Source organism: Ranitomeya imitator, chromosome 8 (genome assembly GCF_032444005.1).
Source record: "Ranitomeya imitator isolate aRanImi1 chromosome 8, aRanImi1.pri, whole genome shotgun sequence".
In the NCBI taxonomy this organism is placed as follows: domain Eukaryota; kingdom Metazoa; phylum Chordata; class Amphibia; order Anura; family Dendrobatidae; genus Ranitomeya; species Ranitomeya imitator.
The window spans coordinates 29,726,962-29,743,884 of record NC_091289.1 but is presented as its reverse complement, the minus strand read 5'-3'; the positions used below and the strand labels follow the sequence as shown (position 1 = coordinate 29,743,884).

General features: G+C 42.8%; 1 protein-coding gene across 1 annotated transcript in view; it reads right to left on the bottom strand.

Moving 5' to 3' along the window:
* Positions 1–16,923, bottom strand: part of CFAP20DC (CFAP20 domain containing) — a 396,453-nt gene that overhangs the window by 56,762 nt on the left and 322,768 nt on the right. The window contains exon 16 of the mRNA XM_069736631.1: positions 13,874–13,935. Within this exon, the coding sequence (XP_069592732.1) occupies positions 13,874–13,935 (62 nt within the window). The remainder of the gene's footprint in view (positions 1–13,873; positions 13,936–16,923) is intronic.

Here is a 16,923-nt window from a genome sequence, read left to right as displayed (position 1 = left end):
ATCTGGTGGCCTAGGAGCAGCATGAGACGAACTCTGGAGAAGGTGGTCCCTATACTGACCGCAAACCCTGAACCTAGCAGCGCAACTAGAAGTAGCTGTGGGGGGTACCTAACACTCCCTAGACCCCTCGGCACAGCCTAAGATCTAACTACCCCTAAAGACAGAAACAGGAAACCTATCTTGCCTCAGAGAAAATCCCCAAAGGAAAGATAGCCCCCCACAAATATTGACTGTGAGAGGAGAGGGAAATAACATACGCAGATATGAAATCAGACTTTAGCATAGGAGGCCATACTAGCTAAAAAGAAAGAATAGAACAGAGTACTATGCGGTCAGTATAAAAACACTAGAAAATATCCACCGCAGAAAATACGGATCACCACATCTGACTAAAGACATGGGGGGTATATCTGCATCTCCAGCGAAATAGCTAGGCTGCAAAAAATCCTTCACAGACTAAGCTGGACAAGACAAAAACATGAAAAAGCACAGAACTATAAGGTCCACTGCAGGTGGACAGCAAAAACAAAGCCAGGACTTATCTTTGTAGAAAAGCACAGCAAACTGGAGAGACCAGCAGGGAAGTGAATCCTTCCAGAACAATGGACAACTGGCACTGACTAAAGGATCCTGCAAAACTATATACCCCAGTCAGTTTTGCAATTAGTAGATACACCTGTCCACTCCTGCAGTCCAGGCACAACTGCATTACCCTCTACAACCACCGGAGGGAGCCCAAAAGCTGAATTCACAACAGTCTGGACTCTGCAGTTATGGAGTCAGCAGAGCGTTGGTGATTTTTCTGCCCTCTGCTCCTCAGCACTTGATGACCCCGCTGTGTAAATTTATGTGGTCTCCCCTTTGGCTGAGTTTCCGCAGCTCCTAAAAGCTTCCAATTTTCAATAACACCAACATTCATGAAATTACCCAACATTTCTCCTTAGCGCAGACATTATGCAGTAATCTTAAGCAGGAAAAAACTAATTCATCCACTTCAGTATAAGTGTTTCCATTGGGCTCATCTCAGATCATACTGGGAACCGAGGTAGACTGGGAGGGTTTTCGAAGGCTGCAATCTATCCCCCACTAGACGTTTAGTATAGCAATGATGATAACCTGTTTTATAGACGGGTATTTGTCTGCTTTTGTGGGAACAATTGTCACTTTGAAATCAAAAGCGAAGCGTTGATTGGAGTGAGTCACACAGTAACGAGCCGCCACCTAGAATCTTATTCTTTTCTAAGTACTTGATGCTGAAGTTGAGATAATTTGTGCCGTGGGCATACAATGGCGTGCATGGTGCTTGCTCTTTATTTACCACGGATCACTCTGGTCTGAGTGGGCGAAGAAAGACGCATCTGTAGAAAAGTAAATGTGTTTATTTTTCTTTCTTGTTTTTTTCACAGGTGGGTGCTTTGCTAAAATCCGTTGTTAAGGGCTCTAAAGCTGAGAAATAAAAACTCAGAAATGGGGTCCCTGCCGGGGCTGACTCACAATGGAGGAGCATCTAGTGAAGATTGCTGCTCATATTGTTTCAGGTACTTTTCATGCTACTGTAAACAACATGTGTAAATGCAAGAGATCTTAAAAGATTTTTTTCTAAAAGAGTTTGAAATTGATGGTCTATCCTTCAGATTAGAGGAGGTCATTTATCCCACCAATCAAATCATTGAAGTGTCTGCAGAGCTCCTATAAGCACTACGTCTACTTAAAAAGTCAGAGTAGATAATTCCAAGATGGGCAGGAGAGGACCTGGTGAAACATCCAGCCCCGCTGAACTTGCACCTCATTAGCAGAAAACTTCCATGGCTGATTACACAAGAACGACAACACGGATTTCGTAAAAAAAAAAAGTTATCATTGTAATGAGCTTCAAAGCCCCATTACAGCCATGTCTTTACCTACGAATCCAATATCCTGCTGACAGTTTCTTGTTAATGGTTTAGCAGGCACAGCATCATACATTTTATAGTGGCTGCTCTAGGTATGGTATTGCACCTCAATTCAGCTCAGTCAGGGCATGCCATAAATTGTAGTCTCCTAAAATGTTGTCGGGGCATGCTGTAAATTCTAGTGTCCCAACATGTTGTCAGGTCATGCTGTAAGATCTAATCTCCAACATGTTGTCAGGCCATGCTGTAAGATCTAATCTCCAACATGTTGTCAGGGCATGCTGTAAGATCTAATCTCCAACATGTTGTCAGGGCATGCTGTAAGATCTAATCTCCAACATGTTGTCAGGGCATGCTGTAAGATCTAATCTCCAACATGTTGTCAGGGCATGCTGTAAGATCTAATCTCCAACATGTTGTCAGGCCATGCTGTAAGATCTAATCTCCAACATGTTGTCAGGGCATGCTGTAAGATCTAATCTCCAACATGTTGTCAGGGCATGCTGTAAGATCTAATCTCCAACATGTTGTCAGGGCATGCTGTAAGATCTAATCTCCAACATGTTGTTAGGCCATGCTGTAAGATCTAATCTCCAACATGTTGTCAGGGCATGCTGTAAGATCTAATCTCCAACATGTTGTCAGGGCATGCTGTAAGATCTAATCTCCAACATGTTGTCAGGGCATGCTGTAAGATCTAATCTCCAACATGTTGTCAGGGCATGCTGTAAGATCTAATCTCCAACATGTTGTCAGGCCATGCTGTAAGATCTAATCTCCAACATGTTGTCAGGCCATGTTGTAAGATCTAATCTCTAACATGTTGTCAAGGCATGCTGTAAGATCTAATCTCCAACATGTTGCCAGGACATGCTGTAAGATCTAATCTCCAACATTTTGCCAGGCCATGCTGTAAGATCTAATCTCCAACATGTTGTCAGACCATGATGCAAGTTTTAGTCTTCATCATGTTGTCAGGGTATGCTCTAACATCTAGTCTCTAAACTGTTGTCACAGCATGCTTCAACGTCGTAATCTCACAACGTTGTCAGGCCATGCTGTAAATTCTAGTTTCCCACAGCTGGAGAAACACAGGTTGGAGACTAATGTTTGGAATGTGCACCTCTCTAATGATATATAAAGGTTTATATTATTGGTCAGTCATACCGCTGTGATAAATAAGTTTTTCCCTCCCACCTGTATGTTGCATAGAGAGTTGATCAAGAAAAAAATAAACTTATCCTGAAATGACATGGACCAATTTGCCATAAATCTTGCCTGAAGAGTGTAAGCTCTTATGGCCAGCGAGGTCCATTCTCTCTCTCTCTCCTGTAGACTGTAAGCTCTTATAGTCAGCAGGGTCCTCACTCTCTTTTTCTCCTCTCCCCCACATATATTTTCAGAGCAATTCAAAGTTTTCAATATTGAGATCCAAACAAATTCATCCATTGCAAATCAGATTTTTGGGGAAAATTCGGTGAAGTCGGCAAATTTGAATTTCATAAAATCCACTCATCTCTACTTTCATGTATATACGGTACACTGTGCAATACACTAATTGGATGTATTACTACTCATTTATGTTTATGGATCTTTGTCAGCCTTCTCTTCCAACATGTTCTTCCGTACTAATTTTACTTTTTTGCCCGTTTATTTGCCCTAAGATTTGTTTCAAACAAATGGTGTATACAAAATCTGGTTTAAGCTTTTCGTCTTGTGACCAGTATATACTGTAACTACGTAATTTCTTTAGTAGTCTTTAGCAGACCATACATGTTGAGATCTATCTGACCTGATGTAGGAGATATTTCTTCTCAAGAACACCACTGGGATCTGTCCAGATTACGTGGATCACAAGGAGATTTTCTAACATTTAGCACACTACCTGTGCACTTCTGAGTACTATTAGTCACCCTCAAACAACCTTCAACGAAAACAATCACATTGGGTTCAAATCAAACATTGCATATGGCCGCCTTAAATTTCAAGACTTGTTCCTCTTGTTTAAGTAAACTCGATAAAGAAACCAAAAGTGTTTTTTTTGCTTAGTTTAACAACACATTAAAACCCAATTTGATTTATGTGTTATCCAGTCATCTGACAAAGCCAATAAATTTTACAGAGAAATAAGTAGAAAGTAGTTTTTCACACTGTCTTTAAGTTCACCTATAATCACAGTCCTGCAGACTATAACAGAGAGCGTTCATTAGGTTCCTTGAACGCTCCACCACAGGTTGGGGCGGATAAAAGGTAGAAATGAAACCACAGCGGAGTATTAACTTTATCAATCACTTGGATACCAGCAGGAGATGTCACTGTGGAAGTGAAAAGCATAAAAGCTTAGTGGCGACTGGCAAATTTCACCCTGTCTCAGTCTGCTGTGTTAATATGAATGAGAACTTGCAAAGCTAAAAAGTGTGTACAAATCTCCACTTACACGGTGCATGCATTTGCAAAGCTAAAAAGTGTGTACAAATCTCCACTTACACGGTGCATGCATATTCCGATGGGAACGCGCTGTCCGAAAAAGTTATCTCCATTTTTCTTTTGACTGTCATTAAAAGAGAACTGGGATCCAATGCAAAACCTAAAAAAAATATTGGGTTAAAGATGACACCATTTGGTCAACCAGATGACAAAGTCCGGTCTTGGATGTATCGATCGAAAGCTTTTCTTTCCACTCCGTTGGCAACTTTAAATTTTTTCTAGGGGACCAGATAAATAAAAAGTCACCAGTCCTCAGGAAGGGTCTGATTCACGGTTGGTCACAACTTTTTTGCAATCAACAAAAGTAGCCAAAAGTTCTTGGTGATTTCAGGAACATTTTTTGCCCTCTTTCAAGTTGTTAGGTTTTGCGGCAGTTGAGCTTGACCATCACAATGGATATGACGTTTCCAAAATGGAAGGTAAATTCATTGTTCCCATCTTCTACTTTTATATATCCAGCCACGCACACAAGATAACAGGTGAATGGGCAGAGGTTATCCATGCTTTCATCTTTGATACATTTGGTTTTGCTGACAGATGCCATATTGATTGTTTTTCTATATGTATAAAGTTAAAACCAAATTGAGCTCCACAGGAAATGGTAGGATCAAAGTACAAATTTTGTGACTTCAGAATTAAACTGCATGGGTGTGAATTTAAGGGATCAACATGAAAAGAAGAAAGGTCTGGTGTGATGCTAGTCACTTCTCAAGGCCAAGTCGTGAGTCAGAATGGTCAAGGAGTCCACGCTCAGAAGCCAGGAGGGTACATCATAAAGCAGAAGGAAGAGACAAAAGTGTAGTCAGGTAATGTTCCGAGGTCAGAGTACAAGGAGGATAACGGATCAGAGCTCAAGGGGTTAAACAGGCGGCTGGTCAGAACAAAGTCGAAGGTCAGAAAACAGATGAAACATACGGAACTCAAGGCACAGGTGAACAAACCTCACAAGCTGAATGTACGTCTGGCAGAGTTCTGGGAGACACAGCTCAGTTAAGTAGCCTGGCAATTACCTGGAATAATGAACACTTGGAGACAGCCGACGCCTCACAGATTGGATAGTCGAGCTGTCAGTCAACACACTGACAGCTCAGCAAGCTCCTGTACCAGATTGGATGGCCAAGCTGTCAGTAACTGCATCCAAGACACACTGAGAGGTGAAACTGTGGTGACATCTGGGCTCTTCTTTTTTTTGGGCTGTGGTGGGAGCTGGTAGCTATATTCTAGAAGGTACAGAGCAGTAGTACAGCATTTTGGCCAAGCTTCATCTAAAGTTTGTCTCTCCACTTTATCCTCTTGCTGAGTTTATTTTTACTCTCTTAACTTTTTTTTGTATATGTTTGATAGGAAAAAAAAGAAAGAATTTTTTAATTATTATTATTGCAGACAGATTTGTGGCTTTTCTCTCCGTATAAACTAATGGCTGCTAGTGAGAAATATACTTTACTGCTTCAGTAAGTTTCAAAGGTACCCAGAATGCCAGACAGAGGATTGCGGATGCAGAAGTGAACACTGCCCAAGTCCAGCGCGTATTGAAGACCAAACTGGACGCTGATCCAGTAAAGTTACAATCATTTTGCTTACCTCTAATAATTGATTGCATATGTAAGATGTTCCTGGAAGTCCTTATGGGGCTAAGATGTCTATTATAATATGTATATTTTTTAATGTATTTTTTTTACTATATTACATAAGTAGAGTTTTTACCCTGATATCTAGAGCAAAGCTTCTCTAGGAGCAGCTCATTTGTTAGTGAGGCATGAGTCCAGGTGTTATGTCAGAAGAGAGATTATTATTATTAGCGGTCTTCAGCTCTATCTCGAGCCATGGCGACTTGATGGATGAATGCTCTTGCCGGAAGATCGATCTTGTGCAAATCTAGATAGGTCCACCAGAGGTCTTCTCTGCCATTATCTTGATTGTATCAAGCCATCTGGTTGCTGGTCTTCTTCTTCATCATGTTCCTTCTATTCTTCCGACCATGACGTCCTTCTACAGTGATCGCTCTATTTGTATGATGTGTCCAAAGTAGGCAAGTCGTAGCTTGGCGATCCTTGCTTCGAGTGAAAAATAGAGGGACCGAATACCAACAAAGATGGCCTCCCCAGGATAACTGGAGCAGACTGCGAGGGTATGAGCGGACACGGCAGAAGCGTGGAGAAAAAGAGGAGGCAGCGCAGTGGGGGAAGTTCGTGAGATTCTTTCTAGGGCTTCTTCTCTTTGTTGGGGACAGTCTTCCATTACAAACTTCACAACCTGAACCAATTGACACCTAACGTAAAAGATTTCATTTTTCTTTATTAAAAAATGTTATAGGAATATTGTTTTAGCTTTCAGCATTCTGCAGGCTCCTTCTAACCTCAGTCCAACTTCCTAACAACACAAGTGAATACAATCTTATGATCTGTGGTTCATAATATTATGCCGGGAATTAATGGAGTTGCTCATCATCCACAAAATATTGTTTACTGTGAAAAGACTGGAGATTAGCGAGGGCAAAGCTCAAAATAATTTGACCCCAGAAGGGCACAAATACGGATAATTGATACCATTAAATACTGGTCAGGAGTAAATGCTGTAAAGAGAGACTCGCAAATCTCTATAGCTGCTATCTAATAATGACTGTAGGCAGAAAAATACATTGAGACTTGGCTATTAAATAATTAATAATAACTGATAGTAGTGTTGAATTCACATGTGGAGGAATTGCTGTGGATTTATGGTTCAGATTCTGCACATGTAAGCCAAAATTTACATGAAAATATTCTGTTTGATTCCCAGCACAACAGGCTGTATAATGACATGCTCTTACTTTACCAGCCTGGAGAGTTTCTTATGCTGACATCTCGTGGTCAGTATTAGTAGCACATGACATATCCTTCTTGTCAGTTTTTCTTTTACTTTCTGGTACTACACTGCTTAGAAAAATAAAGGGAACACTAAAATCCCACATCCTAGATATCACTGAATTAGATATTCCAGTTGTAAATCTTTATTCATTACAAAGTAGAATGTGTTGAGAACAATAAAACCTAAAAATGATCAACGTAAATCACAACTAATATCCCATGGAGGTCTGGAGTTCGAATGATGCTCAAAATCAAAGTGGAAAATGAAATTACAGGCTGATGCAACTTCAGTGGAAATGCCTCAAGACAAGGAAATGATGCTCAGCATTGTGTGTGGCCTCCACGTGCCTGTATATTCTCCCTACAATGCCTGGGCATGCTCCTGATGAGGCGGCGGATGGTCTCCTAATGGATCTCTTCCCAGACCTGGACTAAAGCATCCGCCAACTCCTGGACAGTCTGTGGTGCAACGTGACATTGGTGGATGTGCGAAACATGATGTCTCAGATGTGTTCAATCGTATTCAGGTCTGGGGAGTGGGCGGGCCAGTCCATAGCTTCAATGCCTTCATATTGCAGAAACTGTCGACACACTCCAGCCACATGAGGTCTGGCATTGTCCTGTATTAGGAGGAACCCAGGGCCAACCGCACCAGCATATGGTCTCACAAGGGATTTGAGGAACTCATCTCGGTACCAAATGGCAGTCAGGCTACCTCTGGTGAGCACATGGAGGGCTGTGCGTCCCTCCAAAGAAATGCTACCGCACACCATTACTGATCCACTGCCAAACCGGTCATGCTGAAGGATGTTGCAGAAAGCAGATAGCTCTCCAAGGCGTCTCCAGACTCTGTCACATCTATCACATGTGCTCAGTGTGAACCTTCTTTCATCTGTGAAGAGCACAGGGTGCCAGTGGAGAATTTGCCAATCCTGGTGTTCTGTGGCTAAAGTCAAGTGTTCTGCACAGTGTTGGGCTGTGAGCACAACCCGCATCTGTTGACGTCGAGCACTCATACCATCCTCATGGAGTTGGTTTCTAACAGTTTGTGCAGACACATGCACATTTGTGGCCTGCTGGAGGTCATTTTGCAGGGCTCTGGCAGTGCTCTTCCTGTTCCTCCTTGCACAAAGGCTGAGGTAGTGGTCCTGCTGCCCTCCTACGGCCCCCTCCACATCTCCTGGTGTATTGGCCTGTCTCCTGGTAGTGTCTCCAGCCTCTGGACACTATGCTGACAGACACAGCAAACCTTCTTGCCACAGCTCGCATTGATGTGCCGTCCTGGATGAGCTGCACTACCTGAGCCACTTGTGTGGGTTGTAGAGTCTGTCTCATGCTACCACGAGTGTGAAAGCACAATCAACATTCAAAGTGACCAAGTCAGAAAACATTGTTACTGAGATATGGTCTGTGGTCCCCACCTGCAGAACCACTCCTTTATTGAGGGTGTCTTGATAATTGCCAATAACTTCCATCTGTTGTCTATTCCACACCTGTGGAGGGTGAGTAAAGGACATTTTTTTTTGTGAAACGAGCTCAGTGACTGTCTGCAGCGCCGTCTGCGTGACATCAGCACTGCAGACCATAACAGTTGCCTAGATCAGCAGTGCAGACTCATTGCCGGACCTGTGGAGGGTGAGCAAAGGACATTTTTTTCTTCTGATTTTGTTTTTGTTAAACAAACTGCAGCCGGAGGACAACAATTATCCAAAATGCGCGCAGTGTTTTTTTTATTTTTGCTATGACTGTCTATAATTGACTACCACATTTTGGAAACAAAATTACCAATCCTGCAAAGTGTCAACCCAACCTTAAACCATGAGTGATATTTACTCTACTCCGATAATGGATGTTGCAGGGGAACACAAAGGGCCGAGGGGCATAGAGTTTTGTAAACAAGATGTCTTTACTTCCCATGGACGAGCACACAAAGCAGCGTCCGTCCATTTCCACTTGAGAAATAACTTGTTCTGCATTCTAAATGCTGCCAGTTAATTACATATATTTCAGATTCACCCCCAGGCAGCTCACCTAATGAAGCGGGACAGGACGGACGTGTTTTGAAGCCTCCTTTGAAGAAAATGTGACATTTAACATTGTAGGTAAACTAAATATTAAACACAAAAATAAATTGATTTCCTTTAATCTATTATAAATCAGGGTCACAGCCTGTGTCAGGCTTTCTGCAGTTTGTGGAACAAAGGAATAATTTATGAGATAGGAAAAGACTGGGGGTCAAAGCACAGATATTCTAATGGGTAATTTGGTCATCAGACCTTATCCTGATGGGAACATGGCTAGAAACTAAAATCTCATTCTTCTAAAAGTCATCACCGAAGATTCAGAAATATTCCTAACAGGGTACCATTTTAAAAGTCATTAGCTGCCCAAAATCATGAAGGTCTTGACCCAAGACCACCTATATTTTATTTTCCGCATGAGAGAACAGAAGATAAGATGTCCAACTGTCCATCAGTAGGCATCAATGGTTCTTCAAAGTCAAGGTCTGTCCGTGCTTTGACCCATGGCTCTGGCTTATCGCTGGATACTCATTAGTCCAACATACCTTTACGGAATATAAGACAGGATTTTTCATTTTAACAACTTTTTGTGAGGAAATGGTAGAAAGTGACACTGACGCTGCTCCTTTCCAGTTATGAAGGGTCATGTTAATTATTAGTACCAGAATTATTGCTTCTGGTAAATCGAATGACCAGCCATATCATTGACAACACCCATGTATTATTTCGTAGGTCCTATTCCTGCCACCAAAACATCTCAGATCCATCGAGGCATGGACACCACAAGACTTCTGAAGGTATCATTTGGTATCTAGCAGGTGAAACCTTCATGGATCAAACTATTTGATCCCAGAGATGTTCTAGGGGATTGTCATCTAGGGCATTGTCATCTAGGGCATTTGTAGACCAAGTCAATACTTTGTGTTATGTGTCAAAGTAATGTTGACATAATGAGAGGACCTGAGTGTTATGTCTGTGTCTAAATCATGCCCCGAGAACTCTGCCGCCAGGCAACGCCGTGCTTGCACTGCCGACGGAATTGGGGCATGCAGGTGCAGTTCTGTTTTACATTTTGGTGGCTGGGACTTGTGTTTTTTTGTCTTGTCTAACCCTCGTATCCTGAATCCTGGTGTTTGCTTGCTAAGCTTGGCTCATTTTTCTGATTGCCCAACTGTCCCTGACTTTGACATCCTTGTACTGACCCTGCTGAATAATCCTTCATTCTCCCTGATTGCTCCACCAGCCAGAAGGCACTCCTTGGATATAACCCTGGGGGCCCTGTGAAAGTCCATATTCCTGTACCGGGTTAAAATAGTGAAGGACAGGGTTCACCTGCGCCCTGCTAAATGGACTGGGTAGGGCATAACCTGACTGTGGAAGCCTTATTATGATCTGTCAAGTTTCTACCTACAGTGTGCCATTACCAGGGCCGGCTCCAGGTTTTCCTTGGGCCCCGGGTGAAAGAGTCTCAGTGGGCCCTTTTAACACATACAACTATTCATGATGCACAGATACGGCAGAGAAATATAGGGATAACACAATGCCAAAGATTTCACTTCTCACATTACATGAGTGATATCTATTGTAAATGCTACAATATCTCAGAAACTGAACAGTATAGTCCTCCATACAGTATTATGGGCACCACATAGTGCTCCATACAGAATAAAGAGCCCCATATATTGCATCATACAGCATAATGGACACTATATAATGCTCCATACAATATAATGAGCCCCATATATTGCTCCATACAGTATAATGAGACCCATTTACTGCTCCATATATAATGAGCCCCATATATTTCTCCACATATAATGGGTCCAGTATAATGCTCCATACAGTTTATGATGGGCCCCATATAGTGCTCCATACATAATGGGCCCCATATAATGTTCCAGTATATGATGGCCCCATATAATGCTCCATACAGTATGGACCACATATATAGCTCCAAACATAAAAAAAAACAAATACTTAACTCTCCTCGATGGCCGCTACCCTTCTCCGGACTCCTTAGTGTCGTTGTCTTGCCGCTCTCTGCACTGTGACTATTCAGAGCTGAGGGTGCACATTAGTCACATCATCGCTCCCTCTGACCTGAAACGTCACAGAGTCAGAAGATGCGGAAGATGTCACAGCGGAGGAATGGGGAGAGGTAAGTGTTGCCTTCAGCAAGCAGGGGAGGCACTCGCAGGCGCTGGTACCGGACCCCCATAGCGTGCCGGTGTCCCTGATGGCGAGTACCCCCCACCTGTTCAGGTCCCCAGAACTTGCCTGGATGCTGTCGCCGGCCCTGGCTATCACACCAAGCTTTCCTAGCAGAGTATTGTGCAGAGTATCACACTGCCTCTGTTTGCCTTGCTTTTATTCCATTGTGCATCCTGTTCCCATTTCTTACCTAGAAAAGCAACGCACATTCACCCGGCCATCTACATGATGTAAAAAAACCCTCATGATTTATTAGATTAGTCCACCAAACTCCAGTGCTCCATGGTATAGTTCTTATACTCATGAGCTCACTGTAGGTGCTTTCTGCGATGCATATTAGCGACCATGGGCATGCTGACCCGTCTGCGGCTTCACAGACCCATATGCTCTGCATTTTCACTGGCTTTCCTTCTTCGGAACTCTTTTGGAAGGTACTAACCACTACATATCGGGAACAACCCATGAGACCTATTTATCTAGAGTTCATGATTTGCCCCTTGTCAAAGTCACTTAGATCCTTAAATTTGTCCATTTTTCCAGCTTCCAATACATCAACTTCAAGAACAGTCTGCTCACTTGCTGCCTCATATATCTCACCGCTGGACAGGTGACATTGTTAGGAAAAGTGAATGACATTGATTATTTTCTATCAGGTGGTTTATTGGCATTGATGATTGGTAAAATGAGTCGCCCCACGGGCTAGGGGTACTCGGTACCAGGTCCGGTGGTGTTCACAGGGGGATGTCATGGTGGCTGCGACCCGGTCCGTGGCCCAGGGCACCCATGTAAAAGGGGAAGGTCTTTAAAGAGATAAAGTTTATGTTCGTGACGCCACCTGTGGTATTCGGTCAGGGTGACCGACGCTGCTTTAAGAGGACCGCTGGGGTGATGTTATGGCAGCTAGATGGTATACCTTCCCACAGGTGAAGTATGTTCCCAGGGCTTCCCGGTGTGTAGATGGTGGATGGTGAGAGGCGCGGAGAAGAACGAGGACACAAGGTTGCAGTCTCTTTACCTTTACTGAAGACTTCAGCATCCACAGTCCAGGGCACCAGATCACAGGGCAGGCAGAGTCCGGCCAGCTCGGAGGCAAGACCAGAGTCCCCTTATCCAGGTGGAAATCTGCAGCCTTCCCTTGCGCTGCGGTGGTGCAGTCCCCACTGTGGCTTCACATAACGGTCTCACAGATGTGATGTTTCGCTCGCTCTGTCCCCCGTATAGGATAAGACAAAACCCAGATGACTGGTGACTTGAGCCTGTTTATAAGGTCTCTTAGATAACCCGGCTCTGTAGGTGTCACCGTGCCTCCTGGGTGTAGGTGCGGACAGGTAACCTGCAATTAGCTGTCCTGCCGGTCTATGAAATAAGGCGTAGAGGTCCTTACTCCCTCGGTGTTCCAGCTACCGGGGTTTTGCGCCTCAGAAGAAGGCAGCCTGAGCGGTGCTCTTCCCCTTCTGGTATCCTCTCCTTTGCTTTGACTTCCTTCACACTCAATACAATTCTGCCTTTCAATGTCTCTTTCTGGGAGCTGCAGCTCTGCGGGCATGCACAGCTCCGTTGACCCTCTGTTCTGCTCAGAATACTGGCTGGAACTTTCTTCTCACTTTCCCTACAGACTACCAGTTATATATATGTGGGGAGTGACCTAATAAATAGGAGCGTAAGCTCCCCCTGGTGGCCTGGAGTGTGAATGTGTTGCATGCTTGTGATACCTGGATGCAGTTATCCTTTCTTGCCTCCAAACGTAGCATCACTCTCCCAGAGAGGAAAGCAATACCACTGCGATGACCAGGACCCTGGGGCGCCGGAGATACAGCACTTTTTTACTAATGTTCTATATATATGATAGTTTAGTAAGAAGTAAGTGACAGAAAATATGATTAGAGCATCAGTATCCAACTACATAGGGTTTCGTCTGTACCTATTAAGGCACTTAAGGAGCATCTTTCAGTAGAATCAACCCTCCTGAGCCATCTTTACAGTCATGTAGGTCATAGCAAGTCGAATCAAATGATACCTTGATATCTGCAATCTGATTAACGGTTTTTGAGAAATCCACATTTTTCTTATATGCAAATGAACAGATTAATCTGGCACGTAGATCTTTTCAGCTCATTTGCATATGAGAAAAAAACCTGGATTTTTTGGGAACCACTTATCGGATCGCAGATATCAATGTATCATTTTATTCAATTTTTTCTGACCTACATGTCTAAATAGATGGCTTAGGGGGATTGATCCTACTGACTGATGCCCTTTAAGATAGCATAAGAGCTGTATACTCGAAACAGTAGAATATTCTCTCTCCAACCTATTGACAAAAATGAATTAATTTTGCATTATGGATGCCTTAGAATAATATGAATGGAACACGATATCATTGATAAGACATTAAGAAGTTTCAAACATTTCTTACCGTGGATTAGATTGCGCCAGAGGATTCATTTCAGCTTGGTAGTGAGATCCCTGATTGACAGGCTGCAAAAAGCAGAGAGAAATGAGAAATTAATTTGACAAAAATGTTTGGAAGATGTCTAAACAGCAAGAGAAGTGAAAGTCATTTCCAACAAATAGATGAAGGGATCTGTAGTTTTTTTTTCAGTACTGAAATATGAAAATGTATTCATAGTCTACTGTAATTACTTGAAATCCTGAGAGACATCATGCAAAAAGAACATTTCTGCCGTATGCGATACTCAAACCTCTGCGTGTACCAAATCAGCATTTAAAACTATGCCTTAGACTTAACGCTGGCACATTCTGACATTTACTGGAGCGTAATGTCTTCTAAAGACTTCAGTCTTCTACTGATACCAACTAAAGCAGTTAAATTGATATGTAAGAATACTGTCAGGATACTCGTACATGACGTCATGAAATATGTCCCCTAATTTACTGATTAATTGTTATAATTGTCAAATTTTGTAGTTTGTTGTTTTGTCACTACGGGGCAGCAACATTCCAATTCTCAGCCACCTGTTAACACCGCCAATTTAGCAATGGCAATAATGAATTTGAAAAATCTGCATGGAAAACGCAGAAGATTCATCAAAGGACCATGTCAATTCTTTTTGCAGATCTGCTGCGTTTCTGCACCCACTCCATAATAGAAATCTGCAGGGTTAAAAAGGGAAGAAGTTCACACAAAAATCTGCAATGTGTGTACATACCAAAAAAAGGTGCAGATTCTGACCTGTGTTTTCTGCCAGAATCTGCACAGAACATTCCGCAGTCAAATCTGCAAAAAGTGCACATAGCCTAATGTAGTGACAGAGATGCTGATTCCGGCGATGTATCGCTTGGTTTCTGGGTACATCAGTTGTGATACAATCAAAGTTCTTTCTGCTGCACACATAGCAGTTCTCTAAATGCTGAGCCCTGTATAACCCCACCAACTCCAATGATTGGCAGCTTTTTGTGTACACTGTGCATAAACAGAAAGCTGCTAATCAGTGATGGAGGTGGAGTTACACAAAGCAGTTGACTAAGAGGCACGAGACACCAAGTCCGGTAGTTATAATCTCCTGCTGATAAAACACTAATCTTATTGAAACCACACACAGCCCAGTAATTGACACATCACGGGAATCAGGGTCTCAGCCACTACATCATACTACACATAGATTACATAGCAAAAACATACTAGCAGATTCCCTTTAAGTCCCACTCCCAGGGCCACAAAGGAAACTCCTCATTCAAGATGGGCTATGGGTTTTCCACACAGTTTCTCTTTTGTGGTCAGATCGATGGGATTGTCGCAGCAAAATTAGGACTGTTGACAAGTATGGTACAGTAAGATACCTTGACTTCCTCCTCTAGAACCACTTGGGAATTACTTTAAAATGGGCCATAGTTTTACTATCCCCTGAACCCTTTTAGAGATCCATTTCTAGAGATTCCGCCAGCGAAATCAGGACTTTAAGTCAATTTTCTTTCCTAGTTTCACATCTTTCATGGTTCAGTTGAATGGGGGCAAGGCTCAGCTGTATCTTATGAACCCTTGTCCAACACATTTGGGCCCCGATTCCCTTCCGCATATGTCTGATCTGATAGTCTACATTGTCAAGGCAAGTCAAACAACCCAGCAAAATTGGGACTGTTGGAAATTTTGATACCAGAAGACGGAATGACCGTTAGGTCAACTAATTTCCTTGTCTAGTTTCACATCTCTCATGTGGAAGGCTGAGCTATATCTTATGTACCCTTTTCCAGCACATGTGTACCCCAACTCCCTTCCGCATATGTCTGATCTGGATCTGATAGTCTACATCAGTGTTCCCCAACTCCGGTCCTCAAGAGCCACCAACAGGTCATGTTTTGAGGATTTCCTTAGTATTGCACAGGTCAATGAACGCTTGCCTGTCCAAGTGATGCAATTATCACCTGTGCAATACTAAGAAAATCCTGAAAACATGACCTGCTGGTGGCTCTTGAGGACCGGACTTGGGGAACACTGGTCTACATTGTCAAGGCAAGCCAAGACAATGGGTACGTAACTACTTTAGACATTTAAAAAATTAACGCACATAGCTATCGGGGGTGATGAAGTAGTAGTCACAATCAGATTCTGGACTCTTAGATGGATCTAAGATCACTTTTCCACCTAAGAAGACAGTATTATAAATGACACATGATAAGTGAGGCTTGGTAAGCCCACCATACACAATATCTAGCCCGTACCCATCTTGGCCATTTTTCCCATACACTGGAGTGCTGTCTCGGACTGATCTGGGGTTCTCTATGAGAGAGCCGCTGATGGACTCTTCCGATGGAGGCTCATCTCTAGAGAACAAAACAATCGGCAGTCTGAAATGGAACATGCCTGATCCTTACCTTCCCCAAAAATCACTTGTCTGGGGCCGCCACACAAAATAGTTTGTCGATAATGGCCAGGTCAACCAACACTAATGTGTCGTGTCTTTACTGTTTTTGATTGGAGCCCTGGAGTTTCAAGTTTCCTCTTGGGCTACTATCCTTTACTCACGTCTCCAGAAACATTGCAGGAAAGATTTAGTTAAGCATGAAGACAAGGCAGTTTATATTATTTACCTCCACTAAAAACAAAGGCTTTGTTATCCAGTATCGTCCACTAGAGATTTCGCTTTTTGAGTAGACGAATACAGTCTATTAGCGGTGAGACAAATTTCGAGCCCACAACCTCTTTTTAACTGACGGTTAACAACGAGAAGCGCATTTCGCGGTATTTCCTGCGATGATAAACGGATTCTTTTTAACAAATGTGAGCGCGGCCCATAAATGACTTTTTAGTTTGACTAAAATTGTAAATGGAAACGCTGAAATATGTATGGATCGAAGGCTTTCGCAGATTTACAGTAAAACAGGGTCATTTTTTTTGTAGGTTGTAGCAATGTAGGATAATAAAAATCCTAGACAAAAGAAAAAAAAAAAAACATTAAAATCCCATCCCATTACAGAAGCGTAACATTTGTCAGATAAGAGGAGTGG